A 15,184-nucleotide genomic window follows, 5' to 3' on the forward strand; every position below is an offset into this window, starting at 1 on the left:
TGAACCTGATCTTTGTTTCTCTTTCCTATAAAATTATTTTCTTGCTTCCGGCTCTTACAGATTCCAAAAGAAGGGAAAGGAGACAAAGAGGGAAGGAATAAAGATTAGATGAATATTTGCTTCCATTAATGTAGAATAGTGAAATAAGGAAATAATTCAAACAATATGTCCATTCTCCATACTGAATACTATTTCCATCTTCTTCAAGATCTGGAATGAGTTAGTCGCTGCTTGTCAACAGACTAAGAGGTAGGATTCTAGTACCTTGCACTTTTTACAGCAAAGACCATCACTGCATTGGGAGTCTTCTGTCAAGGTGCACTTCTTACAGCAATCTGCTCCTTCCCGGGCACACTCCTAAGAAAGATAAATATTTGAAAAGACAGGAGTCTCATTCCTCAATTAAATTTATTCATTTCTCCTTCTCAAAGTATAGTCTTACCATGAGAAATCCAAACAGCTTTTCTGTGCATATCTATATTAAGCATTCTCTGTGCTTTTACTATCCTAGTGTGAGAGGCATAGGATTTCAGGGACATTTGGCCACCATCAAGTACTTACTGCAAGGGTGCCACAGTCACACTCTTCTCCAGTCTCGATGAAGCCATTGCCACATTCTGGAGGATCTAGTAACTGTGGAGGGAAACCCAAACATTAAAAATCTCACAGGATTCAGGGGAACATGATATTCAAACACAGTCATAAAGGTGGCTTTGGCACAGAGGGAGTCTGTCAAGGATACACATATGTACTCAAAGTGCATTACTTATTTTTCAAGTGGAAGTGCAATGGGAAAAATACTAGATGCAGAATCCAGTGCCCTGGGTTTGAATCTTAGAGTTATCTTTTATAATCCACATGATCTTGGGCATGTCACTTCAGTTCTTAATGTTTTAATTTAATCCCCTGTAAAATGAGGAAGCTGGATAAAATGAACTCCAAGATCCTTTACACTTAATCCTCGAATTTAGAATCCAGAATAAAGTATTTCTGCTTTCATTTCAGATGCAGTCATATGTCTTTAGGTGAGACAGAAGCATACAACCAAATATATTTGTTCATCTGAATTAGATGGTACAATTACTGACTTAAATTACACTGAATTAATGCTTGAAATTATCCTCAGCTATGTCATTACAAATTTCAATACTAAATAGCTAAACATTTGTGATATTAATTTTTTTCTTCGTCATTCAGAGGGTTTGCTTTACAAGTATAAAATTTAGTAGAAACTATTCAGATATTCCTAAAGTTCCTTCCTTTACTTTGTGGACTGATTAAGAAACTTTCAGTAACTTAATTTGGTATAGATCTATATTTCTTGTTTGCCTGAGACCAATTACAACTTTTGTCCAGTAGTTATTTACAATATATAACAATAACTGAGATGCTGACATTCATATAGTATCTTAACATTTGTAAAGTGCTTTACATGCACTTGAACCTTCATAACATTCTTGTAAATATTATAGGCATTATTATCCCCATTTTGCATAGGAAGAAACTGAGGCTCAGAGAGATGAAGTAATTCTTGTTGACAAAGGGTTAGAACACAAATCTTTACTGCTATCAATCAACGATCATTTAAAAATGTATTTTGCATTTGATGATGAAAATGAAACTGTCCCTACCCAAAAAGAAATTTAAGGTCTATTAAAGGAAATAAGACGTGTGTGTGTGTGTGTGTGTGTGTGTGTGTGTGTGTATACACATATACCCCAATATGTATTTACATATATATGTAAATATATATACATTTTATTAATTTAATGAACTCTCAAGAAACTCCCTTTACTAGTGTAGATCACTACCTTCTCTACTAGTTAGATTCTTAGTTTCCTGGATCACTTGCCCAGGAGAATACGATCAGTTTAGGTTAGAACTGAGACTATGCCTTCAAGGCCAGCTCTCTCTATGCACTTTTTCTATACAAAATAACTATACATTATATATGTGTATATGTGTGTGTATAAACATGCACATATATGTATATATCTATGCATATATATGCATGCATATGTTTGTGTGTATATAAATTTGACAGCAGGGCATTGGTAGCAAATTGGGAGAAAACTTCAAATGGCTGATGGCACTTAAGCAGAATTTTGAAAGAAACAAAGAATCCTATGATGGAGTTTGGGAGCCTGACCCTGGATGAGCTATTCCACCTCTCAGTGACCCAGGCAACTCACTAAAATGGTGACATGTCTTGGTAGAAGAATTTTCTCTCCAAGAACTACCATGAAATTACATAAGCATAAGTGAAATGAGCAGAACCAGGAGATCATCAGATACTTCAACAATGGTACTATATGAGGATGTATTCTGACAGAAGTGGATTTCTTTGACAAAGAAGATCTAATTCAGTTTCAATTGATCAAGGATGGACAGAAGCAGCTACACCCAGAGAAAGAACACTGGGAAATGAAAGTAAACTGTTTGCATTTTTGCTTTTCTTCCCAGGTTATTTTTACCTTCTGAATCCAATTCTTCCTGTGCAACAAGAGAACTGTTTGGTTCTGCACACATATATTGTATCTAGGACATACTGTGACATATTTAACATGTATAGGACTGCTTGCCATCTGGGGGAGGGGGTGGAGGGAGGGAGGGGAAAAGTTGGAACAGAAGTGAGTGCAAGGGATAATGTTGTAAAAAATGACCCTGGCATGGTTCTGTCAATAAAAATTTTAAAAATATTAGAATTATTTTTAAAAAAGAAAATATTTAAAATAAAGAGAGAGTTGCCCACAAAAAAGAGAAATTACATGAGCATGCATTATGCCAAAATTCTTTGTACTGCAGATAGAAATACCAAGAATGAAACAAATCTTACTCTCAAACAGCTTACATTCCATCTAGTTCATCATACTACCATGCTAATTCTGCCATTATTATTTTGTTACTAAAAATACTGGCTTACTTTTACTCTGTTGACCATATTTTATTTTCTTGGCAAGGAGATAAGAAGAAAAGTTGGTGAATAATACATTTTTGTAATTAATTTTTTTTTTTTACTTACCAGGAATACAACCCACACTAGAGAGACAACGGGCATTCAAACGAACATATGGTCTTTCATGACTGCTCAAATCTAAAACTCTTGCACTCAGTGATCCCATTCCCAGTCCTGCCTTCACAAATAAAGTAATTGTTCTTTATTTTCTACTCCAGGTTGAAAGTGACCCTCATAAGTAAGGCAGCTTTGAAAACCTGAAGTGGCAAGTGATGCAGATGAAAGATACATTTGTTCACTTGTTTTGGACTCAGGACAAAAGCTATTTCAGTAAAAAGCCCTCAGCCTCTTTCAATGTTAAAAGCAGCAGTGGTTTCCTTTCATTATATTCCCTCACCTCCCTGAGGTTTTTGAAAGGGCTGGCTGTTCTGTAATCCAGTGGGATACAATTTTAAAATTCCCTAGCATGGGATAAGGAATGAAAGAGGAAATGATTACTAGGCAGTTCCACATACTGCTATAGAGGCTGATAATCTAATTCACACAATTAACTGGGACAAAGCATTCTCTTTTACTTTAACATGTAAATGTATCCAAAATGCCTGATGAGAATAACTGGAACCATTTTTCCCTCTAATCAGAGACCACAGAATTTAATAAGCTATAGCTAAGTACATGGTACGAAAGGTTTTTTCCTTCAAGAGATTTTGATTTCTTAATAAGAAAAATGGTTTTGACAATGTAAAGTACTTGTAAGGCAGAGTAAGGATAATAACAGAGTTTGGAGGATGTGTCAACACCCACCCTGCAAGCAGGCAGAGTTCAAATCTGTTTATTAGGCACTAGGAAAAGTCTTGGCTGTAGAAGCAAATGAGAAAGCACACACACACACACACACACACGTTGAAGTAAAATGCTTACATTTGGATCAGGGAGAAAGCTTGATATATCTGAATAAGGATGTACTTGACCTCTGATCTGAGAGTCTACTGTGTCCATCTGCCTGGGTGTTGTGTTTGATTCTCCTCACAGAATTAATTTCATTTGTATATTTAAAAAATATTAAATACCACACGTCTTGAGAAACACACACACACACATATACAAACTAGAAAGCATCTGAAAATGCAAATTGAGGGAAGCTTGCTTTCCTGACTTGAATCTGTGTCAGAGTTTGTCCATATAAAACCAAGATGGAAATTTTTCAGAAAGTGAATCTTCTTGCTATAAGCTAAGATGGAGATTCTCACTTCTGGTTACAAAGTTCAGCTAGCTATTGCTGTCAGCATGGTGTTTTCTGTGGATTCATTCCCATTTCTGGTCCAAGGTTTTGGCCCCCTTTCAGAAACCTCACCTAAGTCTATGGAGAAGATTCCATACTTTCCATTCTTATTCTCCCAAATTTAGGCTATAAGTGAAATCATGGTTATTTGCCCCCAAATTATCAAAATTCTTTAAGGCTACTAAGTTACTAAGCAAGTGCTGAGATAAACTGGATTTTCCTTATTAAGAATTTCCTATACCAGTAAAATCCAACTGAAACCATTACCACTAACAACAACAAATAAACAGCACTGGGAGTTCAGGTTTTCCCCTTTTTTCAATCTTTAATCATATAGATTAAATATATATACATATAGATAGATAGATAGATAGATAGATAGATAGATATCTAATATAGATAGATAAGTAAATACAGCGAACACAGATGCAACACCAAGCACTGAAGGCAAGGTCATTGTTTCTATTACCCTTGGAGTCATATCCCTGGGCCTTCTACATGCAGTTACATCCAATCATCCCCTTACATTTGTGAACCTTTCCCAGGTTCTATCTTCTTCTTCACATCATTGTAAATCCAGCTCCAGGAAAGGTAGATCCAAATTTACACCAGTGTTTCACCTTATCTAGACAATGAGGATTACTGACTCGACCAGAAATCTTTTATGTCTAGAGTCCTATGTTTTGGAATGTATGTTTCTGAAGCTATAAAAGAACAGAAAATAAATGGCCTCTGTTCAGTATTGCACTCTGTGAAGGGAAACTTATTTTATTACCTTTGATGGTTTATTGAAGAGACAAGCACCGCCTCCATTCTTTAAGAAGTCATGATATTCATCAACATTGCACTGGGAGAACTTTTTAGGGAGGTAATAGCTAGAAAGAAAAAAGAAAAATCAGTAGTTGGACCCCTTTGGCTTCCCTTTCTGGTGATTAGTGTGTACATTCCCCTTAAAAGTAGAAGAAAAAGACAATTCCCACTCATTCAAAATATAGTTATTCAAGCCATAAAAGTTATATTTGAATGAAAAAACTAGCTTAAGGTTTACATGAAAAACAAATGTACTTCAGCAGAATCGCCCCCTCTAACTAAAGAAGATAGCTCGTCTATTGCAGAGCAATCTCTCCCGGAAAATTGGTATCATTTGCTAGATACTTGTAATCAAAACACCAAGACTGAGTCTCAGCTCTCTACATTTCCAAATTTCTAGATGCTCTTACATGCTTACAGTGTGGGTATTATAATTTCTAGACTCTCTTACATGCTTACAGTGTGGGTATTATCACATTTATCTTTTAAAAACAAATGCATTCTACTTTCCATCTCCATCCCAAGGCTATTTCCTCACATCTGAAATGCACTCCCTCCTGAAGTATTCTTCAACACTAAGCAACCAGAATTTTCCTAGTGATCAGTCCTCTCTCACACCTCAAGTATGACCCTGTATACATTTATCTAGAGCAGTTAGATTGTGCTGAGAGTGCTGCACCTGCAGTCAGGAAGAATTATTCAAGTTCAAAACTGGCTTCAAGAACTTACTATCTGCGTGAGCCTGGACATGTCACTTAACCCTATTTGCCACAATTTCCTCAGTTGTAAAATAAGATGGAGAAGGGAATGGAAAACCACTTTCTCTAAATAGACTTTAAAAGATATAAGAATAAGGACTGAGTTACTGCCACTCCCTAGGGTGTATCACAGTGCTACCACATTTGGCAGATTATCACTAAACTTTTCTGGATTAGAATTGAATTTTTTTGTTAGCTGCAAAAGTATGTTAGATGCAAAGTAAATTAAAAAAAAGTTAAAAATAAAGTTATTAGGGAAGACACTGGAAGCTAGGAGCCTCAGAAAAGGCTTCATTTAGAAGGTGGGGTTTGAGCAGCATCTTGAAGGAAGCGAGGGATTCCAGGTGGCAAAGATTAGAAAGGATGGCATCCTGGATAAAGATATTGAAAAGGGAGATGAAGGAACTTTTGTGAGGAGCAGAAAGAAGGCTAGTATGATGGGACTGCTGAGTGGAGGAAGGAGGATAATCTATAATGAGACTGGAAAAATAGTTTGCAGTCTAAGTTGCATAGGATTTAAAAAACAAAAAACATTCTACATTTTATACTGGAGAAAAACGGGGAACTAATAGAACTGCTTGAAGAAAAATCTTACAGTTAAATGTAGGTTTAAAGAAAATACCTTTAGTACCAATAGGAAGCATGGATTAGAATGGGGAAGAGTGTGAGTTAGGGAGATTAACAGGAACACAATTGCCATAGTCAAGATAAGAGATGATGAAAGCCTTGACTATGATGATGGTAGTGTGAGTAGAGAGGAGTTGAAATAGAAGAATATCATGGAGATAGAAATGGCAGCATTTGATAACTGAATACATATTATGGACAAATGAAATGGGTAGCCAAGAATGACTCAAGGGTTACAAACTTGGGTGACTAGAAAAATGGTGATGTCCTTGACAGAAAGAGAAAAGTATGATAGAGGGATAGCTTTTGAAAAAAAGATAGCAAGTTGTTTTGGATATGTTAAGTTTGAGATGTCTAAGATAATATGGTATGAAATGGGCAGTCTGGCAATATGGGAGTGAAGTTCAGGAAAGTGCCTAGAGCTGGGTTAGAGATCATGGAGTTATCTCCATAGAGATAATAAGTTCAATACTTATTTTTCCATAAATAATTATGGTGAGATTTTCTGTCTAGAGTTATCCTAATTTTGGTCAGTAAGTTCATAATTCTGAATAGTAAAGTCTACCTATCTAAGGAATATTTCATTATTTTCTTATTATTAAAATGTGAAAGTATAAAAAAGGAAAGCACTTACCCTGTGTCTCCCATTATACATCCAGACCATGTGTCTTCACACTTACACTCACCTAAGAAAAACATAAATATACATCTCAAGTAAATATATTATGAGTTTTCTATTTTAAAAACAGATCTTCAGCTAATTTTCATTCCTCAAAATATCTTTTGAAAAACACTGTTATTTCTTTTTGCAAACATGCCTAATTTATAAACAACAAAAGGCATTCCCTTTCTTCAAAAATGCTTCCACATTTCTAATACCCTACACATCAATTTACTAAAATATTGTATTGGAAAGTTTTATGATTCCATCTTTTTCCTCAGTCTTCACTTTCGTCAGTTTACAATGACCAAAGCAAAGATTCATTCAAAATATCCAGTTGAAATCTTTTTTTTTCTTCCCCAAAATTTAAATTCCCAACAAAATTTATTAAACAAAATAAAAATACTGCTAGAAGGACCATCTTCACAACAACATAATGATATTAGAATTATGTATGGGAGTGGGGAGTAGGGATGAGGAAGAGCATCCTTTGGTCTAAGACAGAAAAGATTTATCCTAAATATACATATGGGTAAATTGTGTTATGGCTACCAGTGAAATTAACTATTCATGGACAAAATTCAGTTGAAGTGAACAGATAGATCTGACTTCTTGGAAGCTATTTATTAAGCAAATTTTACTGGTTCCATGAACAATATTTAAAATAAGTAAGGAATGTATTAAGATTTGAATTAAGTACTTAATGATTGCTTGTCTTCATATATTTACACTTTAAATAACTTTATAAATATAAATTCTTTTTGTAAGTATTATATGTACTTCATACCTTGATACTACATAGTTAAAGTTTTCCATTCAATGGAAAAATAACAACTTGACCTTAGTTTAGCCTTAAAATTAACCCTATTTACTTCTACTATGAATTTTTAGCAGGGATTAGGAATAGGAACTGGATCTATGAATTTATTAGTAAAGAGAATTTCCAGATCTGGAAAATCCTTTTACCAGTGCAAGTTGACATCTTTACTGAAACTTATAACCATAGAGTTGCATAGTTACTTGGAGGTCACACAGTAAACATGTATTTTTAAAAAGAGATTTTAAAGTCAGTTCTTTCTGGATTCAAGATTAGCGCTCTGTCTATGATTTACATTTCTTCTGTGAACTTAATATAGTAGACATATGTTTCTATTTTACAAAATTTTTTATTTTAAATTTGATATTGTTTTACTTTTTATTTTATTTCACCAATATCACAAATATTAATTACTCCTATTTTACCAAAGAGCATAATCTCCTCCTGGATACTTACTTTGCTTTCAGGTGAGCAACTGAATTCCACTATTCCCTTTCCAAATTTCAGCTTATAAAAGTATTTTCCCAACAAAGTTATATGTAAAATGTTACTGATATATTGTATAAAATTATCTGATACAAACTGATATACAAACTTTCTAAAACTTACCGCTTACTAATTTTCTTTTATCTGAGAAAATACCAAGATTATGTGCTAATGATTGGGCAAGAGTGACTGCCATTAAATCCGTTTTCCCAAACTGGAAAAAACAAACAAACAAACAACAAAATGTGTAAAGTATTATTCTTATCAAATTGGACCAGAAAAAAAATCTCAGAACATAATCAAGCTTGAATAAATTTCAGGAATTTACTTCAGCACAGGCTTAACATATTCAATTGGGAAAGAATATTGGACATTCAGAAAGAATTCAATTTAATGGGTGTTTATTTTGTACCAACTATATGCCCAGTCCTGTGCTGAAGAAAACTGCCAGAAGTCATTTGTTTGATTGTGCTTCGATCTAATAGATTTGGTAACTAAATCTAAAACTGAAGCCAAATGGAACCCATCTTTAACTGAAAATTCTGATTTTTCTACAAAGATACAATGGAACTCTTAGGCTGCTATAAGGTAAAAGTAAGTGGAGAAAACCTTCATGGGCCTATTATCACTTGGGAAACTTTGACACTTAAAATATCTCCTTCTTCCTTCCCTCCTCCAACAAACAAACAAACCAACCAAAAAAGCCATTGCCTTCGAATGGGATTGAGAGAAGCATTAGGATTCATTCTTAAGCAATAGAAAATAAAATATTCTTCAAATTTGGGAAGGATATTTTATTTTCTGTTGGTTAAGAATTTATACTTGACCTCCCAATGGTTCTAGAAATTCTAGAAGAAATTCTCTTAGCTGATTTATTTTAGCCTTATATTACCCAGAGAAATTGCCTTTGAGAACACTGATGACAAGCCAGTAGTCAAGCTTTCCTTCAGAATTGACCAAATTCTCTGATAGTCAGGAATTTAAAATTGGGAAGCTAGAGAGTAACAACAACCAAAGAATGAGTCAATTTTCTGAAATTTCTGAGAAATAAACAAGGCTTTATTGAATGTAGGTAAAACTGAAGTTTCATATACTTTTTTTTATATTATCCACTTCTTACATAATTTATAAAAATAGGCACCTAAATGGCTTCAGTGGCTAGAGCATATGAGTAAAGAATACTTCAGTTCAAATTCTTCTACAGACATTTACTAACTGTGGGAGCCTGGGCAAGTGATCCAACCTTTGTCTGATGTTTCCTAGTCTGTACAATGATATAATAATAGCATAGTATAATACTATGCTATTATATGACATAAAAATATAATATCATTATATTACTATTTATTATTATATAATATATTATATTATTTTATGCCAGGGTTGTTGTGGGAATCAAATAAAATTGTATTTACAAAGCACTTAAAACATTACATAATACTGGCAATTATGAAGTAGAATTTTTTTTTTCATAATAACTATTCATACATAGAGTATGCACAATGCAAACAGAAATTATTTTCGATAATGTTTCCCTATTCTGTCTTCTAGTCTTTGTAGTGATGATGTGCTTTATGTCAATAAATCAAAGATCTATGAGTTGTAGAACTAATAGCCAGGACTAAAGAGTGCCAGGAGAAATGACATCTGTAATTTTATGGATCAGTCTTAGAGAACTGTCTGAAATTTCAGAGAAGTTAATTCACTTGACCAAGGTCAAACAGCTTATAACTGTCAGAAGCAGAATTTGAACCCAGCTTTTTAAAAATTCCAAATCCAGCTTTCTATCCACCATACTACACCCCTTTATACATTCTATACTAACAAATGATAAGCACAAATAACTTGATATCTGAAAGTTATGCACTATTCAGTAATTATGTTGAAAACGGTGGGGAACTTTTTGACTATTTTCCAGATGTGCACACCTACTTCATTCACTCCTCCTCCTTTCAGCAACGAGCAAATCCCACCAATATAAGCTGCCCCACTTCGGCTACTCTCAAATCGACTTCCCCTTTTAGAAAAGGAAAGAAACAAACAAAAAATTGCTTACTGTCCACAGTTTCACAGTACCTCAAAGTGTTAATTTACTACATTTATTGTCTCATGACAAGTCACCGTTTCTAGACTGCATCAGCTTGTGAAAGATAAGGGTCTTTATGCATGCACACATAAAGCAACAAATCATTAGCTCATGGATCAATTAATCTTCAATAGAAAAACACCTCCTAGAATTCTCTCCCTCACTTCCCCATGGAATTCTTATTAGTCAATTTTAGATAATTTCTTAAAATTTCTACAGTGTCAGCTATAGTGCACACTGATAATCCCAGGCAGATGCTAGCGGATGGCTTGAGTTTAGGAGTTCTGAGCTGCAGCAGGGCTAAAGCTAATCATGTATTCTCAGAAAGTTTGGCACTAACATGCTCACATACAAATCAATTAATTATTTAATTAATTGACACGTGAATGAATAAATATATAAGCAAAAAATGAATAATAAAGTGAACAAATTCAATGACAATTACTAATTATCACAGATAAAAAAAAGAATTTCAGAAAATTAAGAAAAAATACAAAATGGACCTGCGGATAATGTATTATTGGGTAGGAAGTTTCAGGAGCAGTACCAGAAAGTGGACATGCTCAAGAAAACACTAGCCTGTGCTGCCTACAAAATTCCTGGAAGGTACTCTAGACTATCCTTTCAGTACAAGAATATGTTTGGTAAAAATATGATGTTATATCAAGGAAAACCCATTCTTGTGAAATTCTAGCTACATGGGCACTGGAAAAGTGAAAGCAAGTAGATGTTAAAGCATCATTCAATAAGCATTCATTAACCTACAAATATGTATTAGGAATTGTGGTAAGTTATTTGAGATACAAACAAAAGCACACAAAAAAATGAAAGTCTGTTATTCATTAAAAAATCTTGAAATTAAGACTTCAATTTACATGAAAAACAATAGAATCTATGCATTTAAGTCTGCCCATCTTTAAAACCCCTAAATAACTTTGGGATAATTGTTCTTAATTATCTAATGAGGGAAGGGAGCAAAGATAAGTCTCAATCACAGAGAGCAATGGATTCACAAGGGAATGGCAAAAAAAAAAAAAAGGCTGTGTAAAACAGGATGTGAAAGGACATACGAGAAAAGGTGGACAGCATCGCTTTTCTCTTTGATAAAATCCTTCCGATATTTCATGAACTCACGGAGGGTCGTCAGCGGTTTTTCAGAAATGGTGAACTTGTTGTCAGCTGCCCAGGTTTCCATGGCAACCAACACTATCCTTGTCTTAAGTTGTTCCTTATAGATCTAGTATAGTAATGAAATGAACATACAAGTTATAAAATCAAAGGACGTATGAATAAGTCTAGAGGAAGCCTGTTAGAAGTAGGAAACATCTTGAATTTTAAATAGTTGGAGTAGAGAGAGGGTTTTAGGAAAGACCACGAAAATTAGTAGACAACATTATCTTTTCTCTAATTTCCATATATTTCTCCCAAATAACTTAATCACATACCAGGGAATGTAGTTAAGGATTCTGTTATGACACGATCTGACACTGTTAATAAGGAACCAATTTGTATCCCTTTGCTAGCATCCTAGGCAGAATGTAGGTCAGTCTAAAGCTTCCCTAAAACAATGAAGAATCCCAGGATAAATTATTTCTATCCAATGATGGCTGTTAAAAAGCTCTGGAGAAACCATGGGTATATGACCCTTAGGTAAGCCAGTGTAGCTGAAAACACAAGAACCTGAGGTCCAGATATCAGCACCTATCTTGGGTTCATTCTCACATGGAAGATACCTGGTTCTATCTTTCGATTATTTTATTTGAAGTTGCCCTTTAAGGAGAGATCAATTCTGATCTTTATTCTGGGAGGAATCTACAGAAGGGATTACAGACATAAACTCATCAAATTTGATTTCCTTTAAATTATCTTCCCATCCACAGACTTGGGTTTAGAAAACCTATTATGAGGTTATCAGAAGTTTCAGGAAAACACATGACATCATCTATAATCTCCATCATCCACATCAGTTACAATATAAAAGGACAAGGTATATTATGTGCATCATTAGCAAGTTTGATTTGGAACTTATTGAGAATGGCACTTAATTGAATTTATACTTACTAAATCTGCCATGTTCACCACGGATTTAGCGTAGGTATTTGTATGCATCACCGAAAGCCGATGCTTTTTAAACTGAAAATGAAAGAAAATAAGTGAAGAATTTCTCAAGTCAAACATTGGTAAATTAAGATTTTGAAGGTACAGTCAGAAAACGTGGATAGGATTACAAAGTATGATAATAATTCAAGTTTTAAAGTAAAATATTTCTTGAAGACTTTTTTCCCAACAGAATAAATATTTCATGGACTACTGAAAAGTAGGCACAAGATCTACATTTCAAGACGCTAGTCCTACTTTTGCAACTGCGGGACTGTGGGTGAATCATTTTTCCTCAGTTTCCTCATCTATAAAAAGAGAGGATGGTATGAAATGATCACCATTCTTTTATTTCTAAGGCCCAATAACAAATGTCTATGACTGGGACAGAAAGCTGGTCTTAAGATCCCAGAAATATCTTCTAGAAATAATGGAGAGCAATCACACAGTCGTAGTAGGAATAATCATTCAATTTTTCTTTTCTTCTCTTTTTTCCTTTTCCTTTCCTTTTCTTTTCTTTTCTTTTCTTTTCTTTTCTTTTCTTTTCTTTTCTTTTCTTTTCTTTTCTTTTCTTTTCTTTTCTTTTCTTTTCTTTTCTTTTCTTTTTTTACTGAGGCAATTGGGATTAAGTGACATGCCTAAGGTCATACAGCCAGGAGGTGTTAAGTGTCTGAGGCCAGATTTGAATTCAGGTCCTCCTGACTTCAGGGATGGTGCTCTATCTACTGTAACCATCTAGCTGTCCCTCTAGGTTTTTTTTAAAGCATTTTTTTAAAAAATATTTATTTATTTATTTTTAATAGCTTTTTATTTACAAGTTATGTATGCATGGGTAATTTTACAGCATTGATAATTGCCAAACCTTTTGTTCCAATTTTTCTCCTCCTTCCCCCCACCCCCTCCCCTAGATGGCAGGATGACCAGTAGATGTTAAAGCATTTTTTAAAGAATTAAACAAATTAGCCATGTAACCTTGGGTAAATTATTTAAATTCTCAGGATCCAAGGAATTTCTCCAGTTATATAAATTACATATACAATACATGACACATTATTGCATATAGTATAAATTACAGATGAATTGCTGCTCTGCGTTGATGAGAGTAGTTTGCACTAAAGGAGTTCATCATATCAATGAAATCATAGGTCTAGAAAAAATAAATAAAATAAAATTCTTATCAAATCTATAAGAGGCAATGTGGGATCATAGAATGAGAGCTAGACTCTAAGCCAAAAAGACCCAGATGTGAGCTCTGACTGACACATATAGGCAAATCACTCAACCTCTTGGTATCCTAGGCAACTTTCTAATATTGGAAAATGCTGAGAAGATGTGAACCTACATTGATGGAGTTTCCACATCTGGGTACTCCCCACACCAATAATCTGCTAGTCCCTGAAGATATAAAGATAAAAGTGAAACAGACTGGGTCCTCCAAGAGCTTACTTTCTAAAGTGTGTGTGTGTGTGTCTGTGTGTGTGTGTGTGTGTGTGTGTGTGTGTGTGTTGTGTGAGTGCTCATGAGTGTGCTTGGGGCAGGAAAGAGAAAATGGAATAATGTGTATATATATATATATATATATATATATATATAAATCCCAAAACATTTATGAAATGCCTACTATGTGCCAGGCACTGTGTTAAGTGCTAGGTATACAATTGATAAAAAGATAGATAATCCCTGTCCTCAAGTAATTTATCATTTAAGGAGAAGAGACAACACACAAAAAGAAACAAGAAAGCAGAGAAATGGGACACCACAGGATACATGGAATTAAAATTAGACAAAACTGTAGACTCAGAACAGAGTGAGATTAAAAGTCCAGTTTTTACCTTCTATAAAGAAGGCATTGAGCAGAGTTTACTACCCCATGTTCCAGCACTCCAATCAGCATGGAAAGAAGACTAATGCAGGTAATAATTAGTTGTGGGTATATATGTCTGTCTGTCTGTGTGTGTGTGTGTGTGTGTGTGTGTGTATACATACATACAGTTGAGAGGCAGACAGAGAGAAAGAAAGAGGGAAGGAGAGAGAGAGAGAGAGAGAGAGAGAGAGAGAGAGAGAGAGAGAGAGAGAGAGAAAGGGAAAGAGAGAGGGAGGAAGGGAAGGAGGAAGGGAAAGGGGAGAGAGAGAGAGAGAGAGAGAGAGAGAGAGAGAGAGAGAGAGAGAGAAAGAGAGAGCGAGAGAGAGAGAGAGGAAGGGAAGGAAAGGGGGGGGGGAAGAGAGAGAAAGAGGTTCTATGAAGGCATTTGCTAGCAAAAAAAATTACCTTTAACTCCAAAATTTTAATCCTTATTCTCAAAGTGAATCAATACATTTGTACCTGAACTCACCAGGTAAAATTTAAAAATGTGGACATTTAAAAAATATTTCTTGAGAATTAAGCAAATTAGCCCTCAATCCTGTCCCTTTATTTTTCTGCAGTAGGATGGGAAGGAGTGCTACGATTTCAAACCATCTCTAAACATTAACTTAGATGTCAGTATTCTAAGTCTGAAATCTTCTAACAATGAACCTAATACTGGTAGAACTGTCAATACAGATATTCTCATAACAAAAAAAAAAAAAAAAAAAAAAAAAAAAAAACAAGACAAGAGGAAATTG

General features: G+C 34.5%; 1 protein-coding gene across 15 annotated transcripts in view; it reads right to left on the bottom strand.

The window, feature by feature from the left end:
• Positions 1 to 15,184, bottom strand: part of ADAM22 (ADAM metallopeptidase domain 22) — a 276,790-nt gene that overhangs the window by 68,635 nt on the left and 192,971 nt on the right. For all 15 annotated transcript variants that reach the window (XM_051961404.1, XM_051961402.1, XM_051961417.1 and 12 more), the window contains 8 exons: positions 12,545 to 12,616; positions 11,554 to 11,720; positions 10,330 to 10,414; positions 8,521 to 8,611; positions 7,068 to 7,119; positions 5,014 to 5,113; positions 562 to 633; positions 265 to 357 (listed from right to left, as the gene is read on the bottom strand). In XM_051961404.1, the coding sequence (XP_051817364.1) occupies positions 265 to 357; positions 562 to 633; positions 5,014 to 5,113; positions 7,068 to 7,119; positions 8,521 to 8,611; positions 10,330 to 10,414; positions 11,554 to 11,720; positions 12,545 to 12,616 (732 nt within the window). The remainder of the gene's footprint in view (positions 1 to 264; positions 358 to 561; positions 634 to 5,013; positions 5,114 to 7,067; positions 7,120 to 8,520; positions 8,612 to 10,329; positions 10,415 to 11,553; positions 11,721 to 12,544; positions 12,617 to 15,184) is intronic.

The sequence above is a fragment of the Antechinus flavipes genome, chromosome 5 (assembly GCF_016432865.1).
Source record: "Antechinus flavipes isolate AdamAnt ecotype Samford, QLD, Australia chromosome 5, AdamAnt_v2, whole genome shotgun sequence".
Classification (NCBI taxonomy): domain Eukaryota; kingdom Metazoa; phylum Chordata; class Mammalia; order Dasyuromorphia; family Dasyuridae; genus Antechinus; species Antechinus flavipes.